The sequence below is a fragment of the Chelonoidis abingdonii genome, chromosome 3 (genome assembly GCF_003597395.2).
Source record: "Chelonoidis abingdonii isolate Lonesome George chromosome 3, CheloAbing_2.0, whole genome shotgun sequence".
NCBI classification, from domain to species: domain Eukaryota; kingdom Metazoa; phylum Chordata; order Testudines; family Testudinidae; genus Chelonoidis; species Chelonoidis abingdonii.
Window position 1 is genome coordinate 158,676,221 of NC_133771.1, and position 20,092 is coordinate 158,696,312.

At 44.1% G+C, this 20,092-nt stretch overlaps 1 protein-coding gene across 5 annotated transcripts in view; it reads right to left on the minus strand.

The window, feature by feature from the left end:
- MOCS1 (molybdenum cofactor synthesis 1) overlaps window positions 1–19,895 on the minus strand; it is a 48,808-nt gene extending 28,913 nt beyond the window's left edge. For 3 of the 5 annotated variants that reach the window (XM_032790197.2, XM_032790198.2, XM_032790199.2), the window contains exons 1-3: window positions 19,657–19,895; window positions 6,345–6,477; window positions 5,757–5,924 (exon numbers count right to left, since the gene is read on the minus strand). In XM_032790197.2, coding sequence (XP_032646088.1) covers window positions 5,757–5,924; window positions 6,345–6,477; window positions 19,657–19,800 — 445 coding nt within the window. In that variant the 5' untranslated portion in view covers window positions 19,801–19,895. Of the gene's footprint in view, window positions 1–5,756; window positions 5,925–6,344; window positions 6,478–13,117; window positions 13,216–19,656 lie in introns of those variants that run through there. The other 2 variants (XM_032790195.2, XM_032790196.2) reach the window with 2 other exon arrangements.
- Between the last annotated feature and the right edge of the window lie 197 nt (window positions 19,896–20,092).

Consider the following 20,092-nt stretch of genomic DNA (forward strand, 5'->3'; position numbering starts at 1 on the left):
CCAGCAGAGCTTCAAGCACAGGCCCTCTAAGGCAAGTTCCCTCCTGTTCTGGGTTTTGATAACAAAACACCCAATACTCCACACTGCACCAACTCCTGCTCTAGGGGACTCTGGGATGTCACACTGACTAAAGACAGTTTTAGTGTTATGGATGTCTGTCCACTAGGAACAGAGCTGAGACACCACTCCCTTCTCCCACGAGCTAATTTCGCAGGTCTGGTCTACGCTAGGATTTTACATCTCTCAGTGGTGTGAAAAATCCACACCCTGGAGAGAAGTAATTATGCCATCCTAACGGCCAGTGGAGACAGAGCTAGGAAGAGAGCTACTGCCTCTTGGGGAGGGGATTACCTACGCTGATTACCTACCTACCTGCACTAGTGGGAGAATCCCTCTCCTTGGCATAGGTAGGGTCTACACTGAAGTGCCACAGCATTTTAAGTGTAGACATACTGACAGAGGCCTTGTCTACATAACCTGCAGATTGACAGGCAGCGATTGATCCAGCGGGGGTCCATTTATTGCGTCTAGTCTAAATGCAATAAATCAACTGCCAAACACTCTCCCGTTGACTCTGGTACTCCACCGGAGCGAGAGGCGCGGGCAAAGTCGATGGGAGAACGTCAGCCATCGACTCACAGCAGTCGAGACATTGTGGTGAGTAGATCTAAGTACGCTGACTTCAGCAACGTTATTCAGGTAGCTGAAGTTGCATAATTTAGATCGATCCCTCACCCACAATGTAGACCAGGCCAGAGACCACTCAACAGCCAACCAGTAAAAAACACGGTATGTGATAAAAGTCCTGTCCCTCCCCAGCCTGGCTGGGACTTGCAGTTAGGAGCCTCCCTTACACACACACACACACACACACACCCCCTCCCCCATCCCCACCCACCCACGACTGGGGCACTCCTAGCAGTGGGAGGAAAATCAGATTTCACGGGGAAGGGCTTATTTCACAGACCATGACACTTCCACAGCTGTGAAATTGGTAAAGCCTTATCTATACCCCATTTACTAGTCACATCAGGAACTTGTGCTCAGAGCAGGCAAAAGGACCTGACACAACCTGCAGTAAGCTGTAGTTGCTGACTCATGGTGTATGTGAGTTTCTAAATAATCTGAGGAGTTGCAGCAGGCCTGTAGATAAATAAGAAATTAAAGAACCTAGTTTCCCACACTGGCTTCAAGCCATATTATTGCAGTGGGGAAAAAAAGAAAAAAAAAAAGTGCAAACCCAGCGTCTTAGCAGAACGCGGTACTGATTATTCCTCTATCCCTTACAGACTTCAGGAGTTTTACCATTAGCAGATATATTACATTTTATATATAGAGAACATTTATTCAGTGAAAACTAAGCTCAATTCAGAGCACCAATACTGCCAAAACACCCTAAGCACTGCATGCTGCTTCAGGAAAGCGTCTCAGGGAGGTGAGTCATGTCTAGGACTTGCAAGGTGCCTTAAATTAGAGTGAGACACAAAAAGGGTTTAAAAATCCAAAATAATTAGGAATGTTTTCATATAGGTTCAGTTAAGAAATAATGTAAATATTTCCCTGCAATGATGGAAACAAAACAGCACTGCACTAACACATGAAACCCAAAAAGTGAATTAACTAATGAGAGGAAGTGAAATGGACCAAACTGGTTTCATTGTCAAGTATGAACGAAGAAATATCATCAATGATTAAACACAGATTATTAAAAATAGCAAAATTCAGAAACGTGAACCATGTCTAACAGGTAAAGGTATATTATAAATGACCATCTTGCAAAGACCACTTTAAGATACTCATTCCAAATTTATGTCTGCAGGACATGATTTATGCTTCAGTTAAAAGGGCAATAATTGCAATTTAAACTCCCTTAAAGACAGACATTTATCTAACACTGGTCACTGGTGGTTTTACACAGTTGTGTTCTTTTACATTCAGATTATTACTCGGTTTCGATTTCTAATCACACTGGAGTTAAGTGAACAGTGCTCCAGTAATTTGAGAAATATTTACTTATTTATTGCAATTAACAACAAGACTAGAGATTAGGAGTTTATTGATTAACTGAATGCAAGGCTTTCCCACGTTATGTGTACAACGACTTAAAAAAGATGAGTTATTTTCCAGCACCACTGAACAGTTAAACTGTTTTCAAACAGTGTCACAGCACACAATGCTCCATACAGGAAAATGCAGCCTGGTACTAAGGTGCATATCATTTACAAGCAGCAGCAAACAGTAACATTTCCAAATAAATGTACAGTGGGGAAAGTTTATGTATCCATAATTTCGTATTGCTAAGGTAGAACGCCGGCGGTATTTGCATCCCAGAGATGGCTGCAGTTATCAAGTTTATATCACACGTGGTCATGAAGACACCCAAACATATATACTTGCCAAACTATGATGTACCAATACATTTCAAACTATTAATACAAACATCCTTGTAAATGTCACTAAGACCTGCCAAGATTAGTTGCATTATTTCTACAAATATCAAGGTATTTCAAAGAGGAAAAGGCTATTTAAAAAGCCAAAGACAAACAAGTAAAATAAGAAGTAGGTAGACTAAACATGAGGCATTAACAAAGTATGTGATAAAGCCAGGGTTGCTATTAAATTTTTATTTCCACTTGTTTCAGAAAACGTGCAGAACTCACTTGAGTTAAACGCAGCCATCTCAGATTCATGGCAATAAAGATTTTATAGCCAAATACATATTTTTTCCTCTCTCTCTCGCACATTTATTTGGCTCGTTAAACTAGAGTAAAACTAGCCAATTGCTTAATCCATTTAGCAAAGTACCTGCAGCTCCCACTTCAAAAATCAGCAAAATACTGAATACAGGAATTCTCTAGTATTCAGAGAGCAGAACTACTGAACATGGACAACTTCTTCCATATTTTTATGCCAATTGATCACAAAGACTCCCCCCATCTCACCTTCCCCTTCAACAAAATGTTTCCTTCACTGAATCCTGCCTTTCACTCAAAGGCTAGGGAGTGCAGACAAGACTCAGTTGAAAACTGAAACTCCGCAAAGTGATGCATTGCCAAGAAAGAACATCCTAGCCAGACATATTAAGCTACTGGAAACAAAACCAGACTTGCTGCTTGTTTTTTTACTCCCTACACAATCAGTACTCTCATTTTACTAGAAAAGAGACTCCACCCCAGAAGCAGAGCCCGCTCTATAGGTCAATTGGCGTTAGATTTCTGGGAGAACTGGTGTGAACTGCAGCACACTCTAACTGCCCTGGGGAGACCCTGCTGGCGCAAACTACATTGATGTAGTCTGTTTGGTCAGGCAAGCTGCTGGGCCGTGCTTGGAGAGGCCCATTCGCATGTGCGCTACATGAGTGCCAAATTTGACGGTGGGAAGCCTCCCATCTCACTAGACTAGGCAGGTAAGAGTGTGAGAGAGAGTGTGTGTGTGTTGGTGGGGGGGCGGGGCGGAGCTGGTATCTGCTCCTAGCAAGAGGGTGCACAGTGGAGGTGGTGAGAGTGAACTGGGGGCACCCCCTGCCTCCTGCAGGCACTCAGCCCCTACCCACCCACACAATCCCCCTGCCTTTCCCAGACACTCATTACCCCCAAGACTCCTCTCATACACCTAACTCACTGCCCAGTCCCCAGCTTCCCTGCCTCCCAAACCAGAGTCCCCCCCCAACCCCTTGCTGCCTCCCCGCATTGCAAGTCCCAGGAGAAAAGGATCCTCCAACTCTGATGGAGAGTGCCCCAGCTGCCACCTCCTCAGCCCTGCAGAACTGGCTCTCTGGACCAGAGGCAACATACTGAAGTTTTGCCTTGGGCAGCAGATTGTCTTGAGCAGCCTCTGCCCAGAAGCGCTAAGTCACAAAACTGAGTATATCCAAGTTGTGAACAATGGAGACCTGAAAAGTCTGTTTGCCTTCATCTGTAGGACTAGTCACTTCCGCATCGACAACTCTGTTCTCAAACTGCTGCAGTAATGGTGCCTCTGGCACGTCCCTTGGAAGTCTGCAGAAAACACAGCAGTGGACCTGTCTTGCCTCAGTGAAAGCTCCCTCCATTGTCAATTACAAGCCCTTTATTTTGGGGACCGTGTCTTTAGGTGCCACACTCATGCACAGTAAGTTACACGACAACCTATAAGAAGGAAAAAAAATGCATATGTGTAGACCCCTGAATTCTCTAGGTTTTCAGTTCACCCTAGGATAACAAGCCACACAAATACAATGTCCAAAGCTCCAATGAGTTAGTCCAATAGTACAATCACTGAACATTCAGTACCATTAACACAACGGCCACCTCCTGCACCTGACATGAACCAAAATGATCACTCAGACTCACAGATCAACTACAGCAGGCGAAGTGCACAGGCAGAAAGCTTGAGTGCAAACCACATTCTGAATCCATCCTCCAGCAGCACAGACAACTCTTACAGGATTACGCCACAGCAGTAATGGATGCAAAACGAGCCTTCTATCCCTCCACTACCAAGGCCAGCACAGCTATTTTGCATAGTGAACTGGCTAATCAATCCAGACTGCATAGCCCAAATATCTGACACAAGCATCAACCACAAGGAAGAGTAGTCAGCTTATTTTGCTGATAAGATAAATTGAAAACGTATGGAGCGATTTGGGACAAATGAAACTCCACTCAAACCAGACTCTATTACCCACCCTGACACAGTTTGGCCCCATCACACAGAACAAACTTAAGAAGCCCCACAAAATGTTAGAGCCACAACCCGTGAAATGGATCCATGCCCTGCCTGCCTGATAAAAGCCAGCGAAGAACAACTATGCCCACTCAATGGAAATAGTCAATGTCTCCTTCAGACAAGCACACCTACAAAACTCTTTGAAAAATGCAATAGTTTGCCCTATCCTCAAGAAGCCATTACTGGACCCTGAAGATCTCCCCTATAATCATCCGATCTAGAGCCTCCCCTTCCTAGACAAAATAACTGAAGGAGCAACAACCACCAAGCTCGAACAACCACACATGACATCGGCCAACATCCTGGATGCCTCACAATCAGGGCTCAGCACAGAGACAGTTCCATTGGCACTAAATGACATTATGGCCATGGACACGAGACTTCCGTGTTCACATTGCTTGACCTTTTGGCTGCCGTTGACACAGAGGACCACTTACTAACCCAGCTCCATAATGTAGCAGGAGTAGGTGGCCCAAGCCTACAGTGATTCCATTCATTCCTCTCCAGCAGACTAACTGCCCCCGCCCGCCTCCAAAGGCACTCATGTGCTGAGTCCCATGGGCATCCATACTATTCCCTCTGTTATTGTTAATATCTACACAAGCCCACTGGGATTTAGTTTGCTGAGCCCAGGGAGTCTGACAACTGTGTGCCCATTGCACTCAACTACATATCTCATTCTCAGGTGATGCAACCACTGTCACTAATAAGATGTCAGAATGTCTTTGGAGAAAAAGGAAAAAAAAACATCAGCTCCTGGATGAAGTGCAGCTGGTTCGAGCTGAATCAAGGCAAGATGGATACAACACTGGTCAGAAAGGGGAAATGCACTGAAGAACTAGCAGAGACAGTGTCTCAACCTGCCACCAAAGGCATACAGCTCCCATTTGTCAGACAGGCACAAAAAGGGTTCTCAGATCATGGTAGGGAACATTCCCTCCGAATATAGCCCGCATGCCATGCTGCTCAATTTGATTAGGCCGAGACATCTTTGTGCTGCATGATTTGTGGCACTGCTACAGAAGGATAAAACCAGACCAGAAACTTACCCACAATATCAACCACGTTAGGTCGGATGAGTGGTTCTCCACCAGTCAATCGGATCTTGTCCACACCTTCCTTCACAAAGAGCCTGGCAAGGGTGATTATCTCCTGGGTAGTGAGCAGCTCTGATTTAGGGGTCAGTTGAACTCCCTCCTCCGGCATACAGTACTGACCTGAATGAGCAATCAAGAAATACGAGGGCAAATGGAAGGATTAGCAAAGAGAGTTGGATCAGCTGCTGGCAAGGAACCAACACTGCACTTGGCTGCACTTCGCATGGCAGTTATAGGCAACTGCTAATTGTTTTGCCTTTCAGAAGTACAGGTAGCATGAACAAACATGCCCAGGGACACAGCTGCTGGCTTAATCCCCAAAACAACTTTACACCTACTTGACAGGTCTGTAAATCAAATTTGCCACTTAAGTCTGGAGGGAGGCAAAAGTATTGGTGTAATCAAATCTGTATTTTTTCACCCCCAGAGTTTTAGTTGAATTGTTTTGCCCAGTTCTAGTTCCTACAGGTGGACCTCCATATCCTGTGCAGTACATGAACCTTACTGGGACATGGAGGGGCAAGAAACAGACAGACTTACATCTGAGGTTACATTTCTCAGTCAGGGAGATCCGCAGGTAGTTGTGCCGACGGCCAAAGCTGTCAGTTAGGAAAGCAGAGAAAGGGGCAGCATGTTCAGTTAGGAAACCTTTTCTTCTTGTGCTTGGCAATTCCTGAGGAGAAAAAGCAATAAAACAAATGGCAGCTGTTTTCGCCTTCAACACACCGTACAAATGTTAACTGAGTCTAAACTTCACAGGGAAATCATCATCCACATTTTACAGAAGGGGAAAACAGAGGCACACAGAAGCCAAGTGATTTTGACCAAGACCAAAGTGAGTCTCAGTGGAACAGCTAAGGAGTTCCAGGGGTTTCCCGACTCTCATCTCCTGCTGCATATTTAAGATAAAGGGGAAAGAACCATATAAAATTAGCCATTTTGTGTAGCAGTTGCTATGGGCCTGCTCTGCAAAATATTTTGCATGGACAGTTTGATTCTTGAAATCTGTAAAGACAGAGGGAAAGATATACACCCAAAATAGTCATCCAGAGGCCCTCATTGTGGTCCTCCAATTGATCAACCTGGGCATGATCCTTCCAGGCATTTTACTGCCTAGCAGAAGAACTAAAAGTTAGAAGCAACACAACATCACTAGCCTTCTGCCTGTGAAAGTTCAAGTATAAGGCAAAAGGCCCTGTCCAACATAAGAACAAATTGGGCCACTTTGAACGCCCTTTAAATCTGTTGGCAACAGTTGTATTTAGAACTGTGTTAGAAGCCTTGTGCTGTGGACATGGCTTGGCTAACATGATTCCCAGCTGAAAGGCCCCATGTAACTAGTCAGGGAGGCAGTGCTAAAACCCCTAACAGTAATATGACAGTGTTTTAAACAAGGCTATAACTAACACAATGTTGTTCTCTTCTCTTTGTGTGCCTAAAAAGTGCTAGAACGAAAGTCACGCTCCAAAACGTCTGTTAGTCTATAAGGTGCCACAGGATTCTCTGCTGGTTTTACAGATCCAGACTAACACAGCTACCCCTCTGATACTTGACATTTGGGAATGTTACAACCTGGAGTAACTAGAATCTGAAACCCTGGCTTTATGTTCCTGTATGTGTGCGGATACAAAATTTGTATCTGCATCCTATCTCTGAGCTGCAGAAATGGTCCGCGGACATCTGCAGATTTGCAGAGCTCTATGCGTATGTAATTAAAGGAAGTAAAACACCAGGAAGGGCAGGGGGTCAGAGAACTGTACAATAGAGGTCGAACATGGGCAGAGCTAAGAAGAGACTCCCCTGCCTGGGTGAGATAGGCCAATCTAAGTTTCAAACAAGTGCTGCTCAAGACACAAACCGTATCAAGTAGCAGCTAACAAAAGTGGAAAAAAAGAAGAACATCCGAGTAGGGTGCCAAACCCTCTAAGATTGCCTGGAGCCTTCAGGAATTAAAGATTAATCTTTAATTAAAGATTAGATCAGGTGATGAAACCTCCAGGAACATGTCCAACCAAAACTAGCAACCCTATGCAATGTTTAGCGCACTAGGGTTAAAGCTGAGCAGCAGCCCCAGGGCCACCGCTTTGCTTACTATGCCATTAAGAGAAGTTGACATTAAGAGAAGCTGATGCTTGATTAAAAACATCTTAGATATAAATAATTCTGCATCTCATCCCTTTCACAGAGGGGTGCTGGTAGGAAATCATGCTGTCAGCTGCTTCTGGCTTCCTACTCAGCGTCATAACCCCTTGCTTATAACGTGACCATCTTTACAGCAGGGAACAAGGATTCCGCTCTGGAGATCAATTACAGACCCGTGAGTCCAGCAAAACGTCCCTAAGAATAAAGAATGGGGGGTATTAGAGAGTTAAAGGAAAGTCTGTCTTTTACCTATTTCCAAGTAAGGAAATTGCAACCACTGATCCTCTGAGTGGGTTACTCCTGTCTCTTTGCTACTCGAGGAACAAACCCAGACTTGTTTGTGGATGGGGATTAAGACTTCAGAAAATCTCTCCAGAAATATTTATTTTAAAAGCAGAGAGAGTGCCAACATCTAAATTAACACATTAAAGTGATAGAACAGATCGGTCCCAGAGCAAATTAATTAAGAAAGAGCTATTTGCCAAAAATTTTGCTTCTGCTGATGCCTGCAGGTTCAACATACACTGTGTGGAAGACTAGAATGCCTTCTCTAAGAGGCTCAAACTACACCTGTACGCCTCAGAAATGCAAGCATGCTTTCCATCATCTAGATTATATGGCTGGATTCTAAAATATTATACCAGCACAAATCTGGACACCGCTAAAATCAGTGGAGTTCCTCGAGATATGCACTAGTGTAAATGAGAGCATGTTGTGTTGTACAGGCTTCAGAAGTCTGTGGGATTCCCTCTTCACTTCACAATAATGCAATATCCGCATAAATCTCTCCATTTTTTAATAAATCTATTAATGGCGCCTGTCAAGCTTGTACCTGGTTCTTTCCCCACCCCACTCTGCCAAGTTTAAACATACTTGAGCGGGAGTAAAACTATATAAATGAGCTTCCCACTCATATTCCCTGTGGCCACTCTCCACTTCTCCCTCCTCCACCTTCTGTCCCATGGTCTATCACATCATTGAAGCCTCTGGATAAAGAAATAGCTACTGTGAAAAAATCTGAAAGCGAAACCACAATTTGACACAAAGGAACTGAGATCCATGGTCTGCTATTAACATGGAGAGCTGAGCCTGAGGTTTGAGACCCTGAAGAAACACATGGTGACCGCAGCCAGTTAGCTCCCTGCCTTTGGGCTAATCCCCAACCACTTCCCATGTGAGACTACTCCTAAGCAGCATGCTGCAGTATATTAGCAAGTCTGGATATACAACTGCCTTAAAAAGCTTTTTACACTTTTAAAGTCTGAACAAGCACGCTCCGATGAACCCCATAGCTGAAGTCTTGGATGCACTGAAACCACAAAAGATATACATTTTCAAGTAGTTTTTTTCATCTCACTCTACTCCCAGCTCCGCCACTAACCTATGGGGTGGCTGGGCAAGTTATTTAACCCCATTGTACTTCCACTTCCCCACCTGTAAAACAGGGATAATAGTAGAATCATTTTTATAAGGGTTTTCAGAGGCTCAAATGAAAGGAGCTATAGAATTACCAAGTGTGTGAGGTTTTTAAAAAAATACCTATATGCTTTTATCTGGTGGTGGATGCTCACATTTCTCCATTGATATTAATGGAATTATATTAAGATTTTATGGAGACCAACTGAATAATTATGATTGACACTAAGCAGTCACTGCAGTGGGGGAGGTTTAGGTTGGATATTAGGAAAAACTTTTTCACTAGGAGGGTGGTGAAGCACTGGAATGGGTTACCTAGGGAGGTGGTGGAATCTCCATGCTTAGAGATTTTTAAGGCCTGGCTTGACGAAGCCCTGGCTGGGATGATTTAGTTGGGGTTGGTCCTGCTTTGAGCAGGGGGTTGGACTAGATGACCTCCTGAGGTCCCTTCCAACCCTGATATTCTATGATTCTAAATGGAATGAAAAAAGGTTAGAATAATGGGATGAGGTGTATGAGATGCAGTGGAAATGGTTCTTAGAAATGCAATGCATTTTGTCTCCATTAATGCTCTTCAGACACATCACCACAAAATCATTTAAGGAGAAAGATTTTGTGTTAACAAGTTAAAGAAAAAAGGAATATTTTAAGTCCTGCGACTACAGTGGCCAGTTCCAGTCATTCTACCTATCCTTGTTAGGTTATAACGGGTAAGGGGTTAAAGGTTAAATGTTAAGATCTGACTGTAAACTTCAGACATTAAATGAGCAGCTGGACTCTAGGGCTGCGTTATGTGGAGGATATGGAGAGGATGAGAGAACAAGCCACGTGACAGATGTTAGTCCCATCACTCGATGCGCTACTGGAAGCAGCTCAGATACTGGGTTGATGCTCATGGTATAAGAACCTATACAGAAGAGCTGTCCAAAGTTGCTTCTGAAAGTGCTCCAGAACTGCTCTGCCCACACAGGTTGTATGCCAGGGGGTCAAGTGTAGAGGTGTACTGGTGAAGCAAGGATGCACAGCTCTGCCCATATTATGCCTGGCCAGGGTGGATTTAAAAAAAAATAATAATAATAAAAAAACCAAAATCAATGATTAAAATTTTTTTTTAATTGTTTCTGATAAAATGCTTTTTGAGGAAAAACCTATCTAAAGATACATTATACCTCAAAGATATCTCATCATAGAATAGGGATTATAAATTATAATTCTATAGCATGAGACAATATATTCATGTAATGTTTAAGAAAAGTTTTGTAAATGAGTTCCAACAGTTCATGGATTAGGGACCCAATCTTATGGGATTCCACTGGCTTCTGTACAGATTATTTAGGTTAATTTTTTTATCTACCCAATGGGACTCAGTGCTCAGTCTAGAAGATACCATCAGAAATGCTTAGTTTTGCAGTTCTCAAACTGTGGATTTGTCTCTCCAGGGGTAATATGCTTGTTAACAGCAAAAATGTTTAAAATAAAGAAATAAATATATAGAGGTGAGAAATAACAGACCTCAACTCTACTGTCCCTCTGCAAATTTGTGTACACAGAGTCAATCTCTTACCTCTCTCTAGAAGTGGAAAGTTTCAAAAAGTTCAGTGAATAAAAGATTGTTGGGAGAGGAATAGATCTGGACAAAGGAGAAGAAGTCTGGAGATAAATGTGAGAACCAAGGGACATATGCTTGTTTTGTTAAAATATTATATGTTTGCTGTTGAAGAAAAAAAATCCAGAATACTTAACATTGTTGATTTAGTTAAATAAAACAATTTAAATGTCTGTCTGGTGATGTTCTCCTCCTAATATAGCATGGCAAGAAAATCCTCCAAATATTAATGATTAACCCAGAGGTCGGCAACCTTTCAGAAGTGGTGTGCCCAGTCTTCATTTACTCACTTTAAGGTTTCGTGTGCCAGTAATACATTTTAATATTTTTTAGAAGGTCTCGCTCTAGAAATCTCTATATTATATAACTGAACTACTATTGTATTGTAAAATAAACAAGGTTTTCAAAATGTTTAAGAAGCTTCATTAAATTAAAATGTTGATCTTACGCCGCCCGCCCGCTCGGCTCACTGCTGGTAGGGGTTCTGTTTACCTAGGCCGGCAGCGGGCTGAGCGGGGCCTGTGGCTGGTACTCCGGCAGGCTGCAGCGTGCCATTAAAAATTGGCTTGCGTGCCGTCTTTGGCACGCGTGCCATAGGTTGCCAACCCCTGGATCAACTTGTTGAATTGGAGATAGTTTATCTCCCAATGACTTCATAAATATCTGCTTCAATTACCTTTGGTAAATGAAATAACCAAACAATCAATCATTCATTTTCTGATATAGCTGTAAAACTAATCTGAAAAGTTTTCAGAATAAATCACTGTTTAAAAACGTAAAGCGTGTACCTTCTAAAAATGAAACCTACATCTATCTCTGAGTTGTGAAGAATATGTATTAAGGTTACAATAACCAACAAGAATGCGCTTTTATGTAGAAAACCATGATTAAATTGAGTCTTCCTGGCTAGTGATTTAAATCAAATCCACCCTGTGCCCGGCTGTAGCCAGCAGCGTTAGTCACTCCATAGTTTAAACAAGGGAACTCTAGCACTATTTTTAGAGATATTTACAATATTTTCCATACTCTAGATACAGCTGTCTATTTCCCCAAGAAGTTTTTTGCAGATTTTCTGTGTGCTACTCCTGGGGGTGGAAGACAAGTTGAAGATGCACTCCCTGAACACATCAGCGAGGCAGAGTAGGGCATGTGGGATGGAACAGGGTGCAGCCAGACAGACAGCAGAACAGTGGGAGGTGCAGAGAGGTGACATCTAATAGCTGAGGCCATTTTGAGTCATTGGCAGCTGTTCTAACAATGCAATCCTTTTTTTTTTAAAAAAGGGGGGGCAGAAAAATAATCCTTTTGTAGGAGCATAATCTTCCCAGAGACCATTATTCAATTTACTTCAGCTCTCCACCTGCAGAGATCTTGTAATCAAATGGCAAAAGTCCAGAGGACTTTCAATACCACGTGGCCAGTGGACTGGTAAGGTCTGAAAAGAGGCACGAAGCATAGGTGTCTGCTTACACGAAGTGGCCCATTAGCCCTATTTGGGGACATCTACAGTGCAATTATAAAAAACTCACCACACTGAGCCTCAGATTGCAGGTCAGTCGAGTCAGCCTCCCAGGGCTCAGGCCGCAGGGCTAAAATTTGCAGTGTTGACATCTGGGCCCAGGCTGGAGCCCAGGCTTGTAGACTCACCCCACTCTCCAGGTTTCAGCGCTCAGGCTTGAGCCCAAGCTCAGAAACTTGGCGAGGGGTGCAGGTCTCTGAGCCCGGGCTCCAACCCAAACGTCTACACAGCAATGTTTAGTCTCACAGCCTGTGCCCAAATTAGCCGACCTAGGCCAACTGCAACTGTGTCATAGGTCTTTTATTGCAATGTGGACATACGCTGAGTTACCAGTATTTCTGCTTTCGGTTGTTCCTTTTCAGCAGGCAGAAGGAAATCAAGGCCCTGCTTCTGTCTGAAGTGTGCTTACTACATTAAAAAGGATGCCAGATTGAGTTTGAACAACAGAACAGTATCGGGTGTCAATACAGGACCTTGGCCCTCTCTGTTTGCATTTACCAGCAGGTAAAACTGATAACTACAGACACTCATCAACACACAGCCAAGCTCTCAGCTCGGACCCTATACATGATTCATCTATCGTAACTACTAAGAAGGCTTCCAGTTGAGCAGGCAGTGGAGTAAATCTACCTTTAACTCCGAGGGGGTAGTGCAGACAGACCACACGCTGTGCCTGCCAGTTCTGTGTAACCTTATTGACATTAGGGAGTGCTTTACCAGGCCTGCACCTACCAGAGATAAAAGAACCACCATTAGCTCTGGTGGTGATTACTGGCAAAAAAAAAATTCCCTAATGTAGACAAAGTATAAGTAAGAGAGCACACAGCCAAGTTTATAGACTTTGCTCATCCCTCAGCTAACTTTGTGGTTGTTTTGCATCCTTTGTTTCACATATTAGCAGATAATAGGCAAAGTTGCTGGTTATAAATGTGAAAGTGGCACTCTCTCTCTTCAAGGACATGGTCCCAATGTACAGCAAAACCTGCCAAGAGCAACCAGTCATGGGAGTTCGCAGAAGTGGATGCTTGTAAGAGGTGGTCTCTTCAGATGTATGGTATTGCCACCCTTACTTCTCTGCTGCTGATGGCAGCACTGCCTTCCGAGCTGGGTGCTTGGCCAGCAGCCGCTGTTCTCTGGCCGCCCAGTTCTGAAGACAGCTGGAGAGTGGTGGCTGCTGGCTGGGCACTCAGCTCTGAAGGGAGTAAGAAAATGTCACTGGTTGCAGATGACAGGTGGTCGCTCTTCACAGTTTCTTCACATTTAAATTATAGGGGGGAAAGTTCCATGGCCTCTTCAAGTACTCACTTGTGACTGGTGGTCTCTCTTCAGAAGTGGTCACTAAAGCAGGTTTTACTGTAGTTTTATAAATCTTTTAGCTATTTAAACATACTTTTTAAAATCAAGATCTGCTTCCTTAATTGGATTTTTCTTCAGTTGCATAAAACGGTTTGTTATTGTAATGTTGCTCGAGTGCTAGAAGCTGCTCCGCCACAAGCATGCAAAGGTGCTGTTACACAAGGTTATAAAAGATTATATTCACTTTAAAATGGTCAGAGAGGAAAGCTTACTACCCAGGGCTTTCCCCAGTGAAAGAATGACTCCAACTGTCCCGCTCCCTCTGCCCAAGTGATGCAAACTGAGAGATTCACCGCTAACTCATGTCATATGGATTAGCAGACTCATGTTGATATGGTCCCTTTAAAAGTATTGTTGGAAATAATTAACAATCTTTGCTTGGTGTGTAGCAAAAAGGCTTGTGTAAAATAACTGAGATCATGTTTTCATCCTGACTACTAGAAGTTCCTATTCATTAGCTTGTTGTCATATCCTTATACCCGGATACAGTTTAGGGGATTGATAATGGGAAGAGTCATAAGAATGGCCATAATACTGGGTCAGACCCAAATGTCCATCTAGCCCAGTATACTGTCTTCTGACAGTGGCTATTGCCAGGTGCCTCAGAGGGAATAAACAGAATGGGTAATCATCAAGTGATCCATCCTTAACTACTTAGGTTTCTAGGTCAAATCCTAACCTAGGCTGGTGCTGACAACAAGTTCCCACTAACTAATGGTTGTTCACAGACATGCGAGATGAGCTTGGTAGTTCTCTTTCCAATTTCTAGTGGGAAGGTCGTCTATATTACCAAAAACACACCTCTTCAGTTAGCACTCACTGGCACAGATCAATAGCCTCAGTAGGAAGGCCAAGGATTAAATGGTTATGGACTCTGAACTATTTTCATCCCACCTGAAAGATCAGTTGAGGCATACTGATAGAGAGGAGCTGGGGAAGCCTGGTCTGCTACTGACTGTAGTGCTATCTGATCTGTGAACAAAGAACTTCAGACTCCTGGGCTGTCAATCTGACACTTTATATTAGATGTTTACACATTAGAAGATCATACTGAATATTTTAAAAAAAATATTAAACAGCTATTCCTGTAACTCTCTGTGACAGACTGTCAAGCCTCTGGATGTGTATACTATAATAATATATATAACTGGAGATATACCTATCTCCTAGAACTGGAAGGGACATTGAAAGGTCATCAAGTCCAGCTCCCTGCCCTCACTAGCAAGACCAAGTACTGATTTTTGCCCAGATCCCTAAGTGGCCCCCTCAAGGATTGAACTCACAACCCTGGGGTTAGCAGGCTAATGCTCAAACCACTGAGCTATCCCTCCCCCCAGAGTTAATCAGATTGTGCTTTCTAGTGTAATTTTTCCACAAACATCAAAAAAAATTGAAGTTATCACCAGAATATTAACACCCATTAAAAATATCACAAAACGGGAAAGCGCAGGGTTCTCAAACTTCATTGCACCATGACCTCCTTATGACAACAAAAATTACTACATGACTCCAGGAGCAGGGACTGAAGCCTGGGCCTGCTTGAGCCCTGCCATCCTGCAGGGCAAAGCCTGAGCCCCTCTCCCTCAGGTGGAAGAGGCACAAAGCCAAAGCTCAAGGGGATCAGCCCCAGACAGGGGGCCTGTAACCTGAGCCTTGCCGCCCAGGGCTGAAGCCCTTGGACATTCTTCACTTTACTTTACTTTCCAGAGACTATAAAGATTTAACAGACTTCTCTGAGACACTAACAAAAAACTATCAAAGTGTTTGGTCTTGACAAATCACTAAATAGGCATTTGTAGAGAATTTTGCTGGGAGTGAAGAAACAAGCACGACTGGTCTAAAAAAAGCCATCCAAACCCAGAGGGAGCGAGGCTACAGAGCAGCATAGGGGCAGGGCTTGCACCATCATGCTGCATGCGGGGGCAGTACTTGGTCCAAGAAAAAAAAAAAAAAAGAAAAAAAAAAAGAGCCCAGAGAAAAACAGCCCCCAAATTAAGTGTAAAACCTCACAGGCTGCAAGTAAGTAAAAAATGCCACCCAGTCTTTAAAAGGTAAGCCCAAATATCACTTAATTTGAGCTACTTAGGCAACCCCATGGTGGGCCTGTCTAAGATACAGCAGGCCACATTGCTGCATGCTACAGCCTCACCCAACACATCCCTCCCACTTCCAGCCTTTCCCCAAACACTCGTCTTCATTCCAAATTTAAAGTAGTAGTACATTATTAAACACAACACTCAAGTCTGGAGCTTAAACTATGTGACACTACTTCCAATTATAAAACATTACTTGTACAGCAGTTTTAAGACGTCACCCTTTACACAAGGACATACCTTTTGAATAAAGTCACACTTATGATAATAGTGAACATATTTCTTAGATAGTTCCTTAATTTTTTTTTTAAAAGTACATAAGATTAGAGGAATACGGTTTTCAACTTCGGTTCCAGTTGTGAACTGTCATGTGGCACTGTCGTCCCCCATTAGCCAGCTGCCACATTCCAGTCCACATGTGGTTACCTTTCACTGGTGAGAGACTCATAGACTCATAGGTCAGAAGGGACCAACATGGTCATCTAGTCTGACCTCCTGCACAAAGCAGGCCACAGAACCCTACCCATCACTTCTATAAAAACCCCTAACCTATGTCCGAGTTATTGAAGTCTTCAAATTGTGGTTTGAAGACCTCAAGCAGAGAATCCACCAGCAAGTGACCCATGCCTCAGGCTGCAGGGGAAGGCGAAAAACCTCCAGAGTGTCAGCCAGTCTGCCCTGGAGGAAAATTCCTTCCCGACCCCAAATATGGCAATCAGCTAAACGCGTGAGCGATGTGGCAAGGCTTCCCCAGCCAGCAATCAGGAAAGAATTTCTGCAGTAACTCTGATCATGCCCAATCGCAGACCACGAGCAGACCTATCTGCTGATAATCCAAGACAATTGCAAAATATTAAACTATCCACATATCATCCCTCCATAAACTTCAAGCTAGCTAAAGCAATAGTCTTTTGCTCCCCCGAAGGCTGTTCAAACTTCACTCCTCTAATTGGTTAGAAACCTTCGTTCAATTTCAAGCCTGAACTTCCTAGATGTCCAGTTTGTACCTCATTCATCCTTGTGTCCACATTAGTACATAAGCTTAAATAACCTCTCCCTCCGCAACGTTAATCCCCTGATATATTTATATAAAGGCAAGATCCCCCGGAGTCTTCTTTTGGTTAGGCTAAACAACCAAGCTCTTTCGAGTCTCCTTTCCTAAGGCAGGTTTTCATTCTGGGATCAGCCTAGTAGCCGTCTCGGAACTGTTCCGTTTGAATACTTAAACATGGGAACCAGACTGCACACAGTATTCAGGTGAGGTCTCACCAGCACTTATAACAACGGTACTAACACTCTTATCTTGTCTGAAATACTCGCACTATGCACCCTAAAACCGCATTGTGATTTTTTAACGGCCAATATCGCATTGGGCGGCTCATAGTCAGCTTCGATCAACCAAGACCCCAACGTCCTTCTCCTCCTCTGTGTTTCCAACGTGATGGTCCGCAAGTAATACTCAGAAAATCTTATATTATCCTAGTGCATACTTGCTTTCAGTATTAAATTATCTATTCTCTTCAGTTTAACAAGGTGGTCCACGATCTTCCTGTATAGTGTCCCGGTCGCTCTCTGTGTTAGCAATACCCCCCAGCTTGGTATCATCCACAAAGCTTTATTAGCAATTCCCGCTCTTTGTGCAAGTCAGTAATAAAAGGTTAAATAAAATTGGTCCCATAAACCGATCCTTGAGGAACTCCACCTAGTAACCTTACCTCCAGCCTGACAGTTACCCTTCAGCTAACGACCCGTTGGATGTCTCCCCTTTAAACCAATTCCATCCACCTTTCAATTTTTCATATTCATCCCATGCTTTCAGTTTAAAAACAATCCCCATGGGAACGGGTCAAATGCCTTACTGAAGATCAGGTAAAATAGATCTAACCGCATCCTTTGTCTAAATAATCCGTCACCTTCTCGAGAGAAGGAGATCAGTTTGGTTTGGCACGAATCTATCCTCTAGTAAACGTGTATTTTGTCCAATTACATTGATCCCCAAGGTCCTTAAACATACTTTCCTTCAAAATTTTTCCAAGACCCTATACGTACTACAAGACGTCACCTAACAGGCCTATAGTACTCGGATCACTTTTTTCGACGCGCTTCTGAAAGATGGAACACGTTAAGCAATCCCAGTCGATGGTACAAACCCCGAGTTAACAGATTCATTAAAAAATCCTAGCTAACGGGCTTGCAATTTCATGCGCCCCGTTTCCTTAATATCGTGGAGGAGAATTGTCCCGGGCCCTCTGTTTGGTCCCCATCAAGCTGTCAAGTTTGGATTCTACCTGAGATGTGGTAATATCTACCTCATATCCCATTCCCGTTTAACATCCTTCCCTCATCCTCAACTCCTCATTAGCCTTATTAAGACAGAGTCAAAGTACTTTTAGACTATGGGCCATGCTAGGTATCCTTAACCTCCTCCATCCTAGTGTATGCTGCCACTCTTCTTTCTTGTTTTCTCTTATTTATCTGGCTATAGAACCTTTTACTATGTTTTTAATTCCTCTTGCAGGTTCAAACTCTAAACGACTGTGCCTTCCTCACTTTATCCCTACATGATTCTGACCTCCATTAGTACTTCCCTTGCGTAATCCCACTTTACCTTTCCACTCTCTTGAGGCTTTCCTGCTTTTTCTTTAACCATCACCTCTCTGAGATGCTTGCTCATCCAGCTCGGTCTACACCTCCTGCCTGTGGTCTTTTTCCTCTTTCTTGAGATGCAGGCTTCCGATAGTTTCTGCAGCTTACATTTAAAGTAATCCCAGGCCTCCTCCGCATTTAGATCCACAAGTTCTGCAGTCCAATCCACTTCCCTGACTAATTTTCTTAACTCTAAAGTTAGCCCATTTGAAGTCAAAAACCCTAATCCCAGATCTATTTTTGTTTATCCTTCCATCTAGGTTGAACTGAGCAAGGATTTCTGTACACCATATTTCCGTAAAGCACTTTAGGATCTCTCAAGGGGGAAAAAAAAAGGTGCTATCTAAAACCAAGATTATCAGCGTTCAAACAGTAGTTGCCCATCTCAGTATTAACAGGAGTGCCTTTAACAGATTTATAAAAAATTATCCACAGTCCATCCATTTTTTCTTTCTTTCTTCTAGATAACTTCCCCCTCAAAATAGCTGACTGTGCAACTCAGCTTTCCAAGAAAGACAGATTTAGCACCCTGCAGCTCACCATGATAGGCATTTTCACAAGCCTACCTCCTCTATCCTGATGTTCAAAAAATCTCCTGGCATATTCTGTAAGAGCAAGTGGTTGTGCCAGTATCTTGTTTAAAAGCCCTCATCTCCCTGCTGCTCAGCTGTTGACATCCGCCCCTTCGTCCCAGAGGTGGCCTTGTGCCAGTGTTAATTGCTCCGTAAAGTATGATCCCCCATTTCTCCCTCAGCCACCCCCAAAAGGTAGGTAACCCCTAGCCGCCAAATGACCCTCTTCCTTGGCATCCTCCCTGTAAATACCACTGCCCCATTATTCCCTATGCATATTATCCCCAGGGGCTGGCACCCACCTGATCCTTAAATCCAGCCATCCTCTGGCCCCCTCTCCCTAGCTAAATCCCACCCCACCAGCCCCCCTCTCCATTCCCCCCATTTAACTCCCTCCTCCCCAGCTGCCTCCCACAACCTCTCTACTGAGCCAGACACCTGTCCGCCTACATGACTCCCCCGGGGCTCCCATTAACCCCCCAGGCTGCTGCCCCCTACTCACGTGAGCCGGGACGGGGGCAGCCACTAGCGCTTGCTGCTGCTGCTGCTGCTGCCGCACAGGAGCCCCGGAGCTGCAGCTCCTGCCCGACCGGGCACGCAGGGGCCCCCGCAGGAGACACCCGCGAACCCCCTGCGCCGCTGCCATAAACCCTGGCTGAGCCGCTCCCGCGCAGAGCCGGTACCTGCGGCTAAACCCAGGCTCCTTCTGCCCGGGACAACAGCAGCTGCGGCCGGCCTGAGTCACGTGGGGGGAAGAGGCCCAACCAGCCAATCGCAGTGTGGGGAAGGCTGAGGATGCCGTGCCGCATGCTGGGAGTTGTAGTTCCTCGCATGCTTCGGGGAGGCAGGTGGTTCCAGGCTGAATCCACAGGGAAGGATCGCTGTGTAGCTGGCAGGCGAGGATTAATCCTAGACGCCCGGCTCAGGCAGCCTACCAG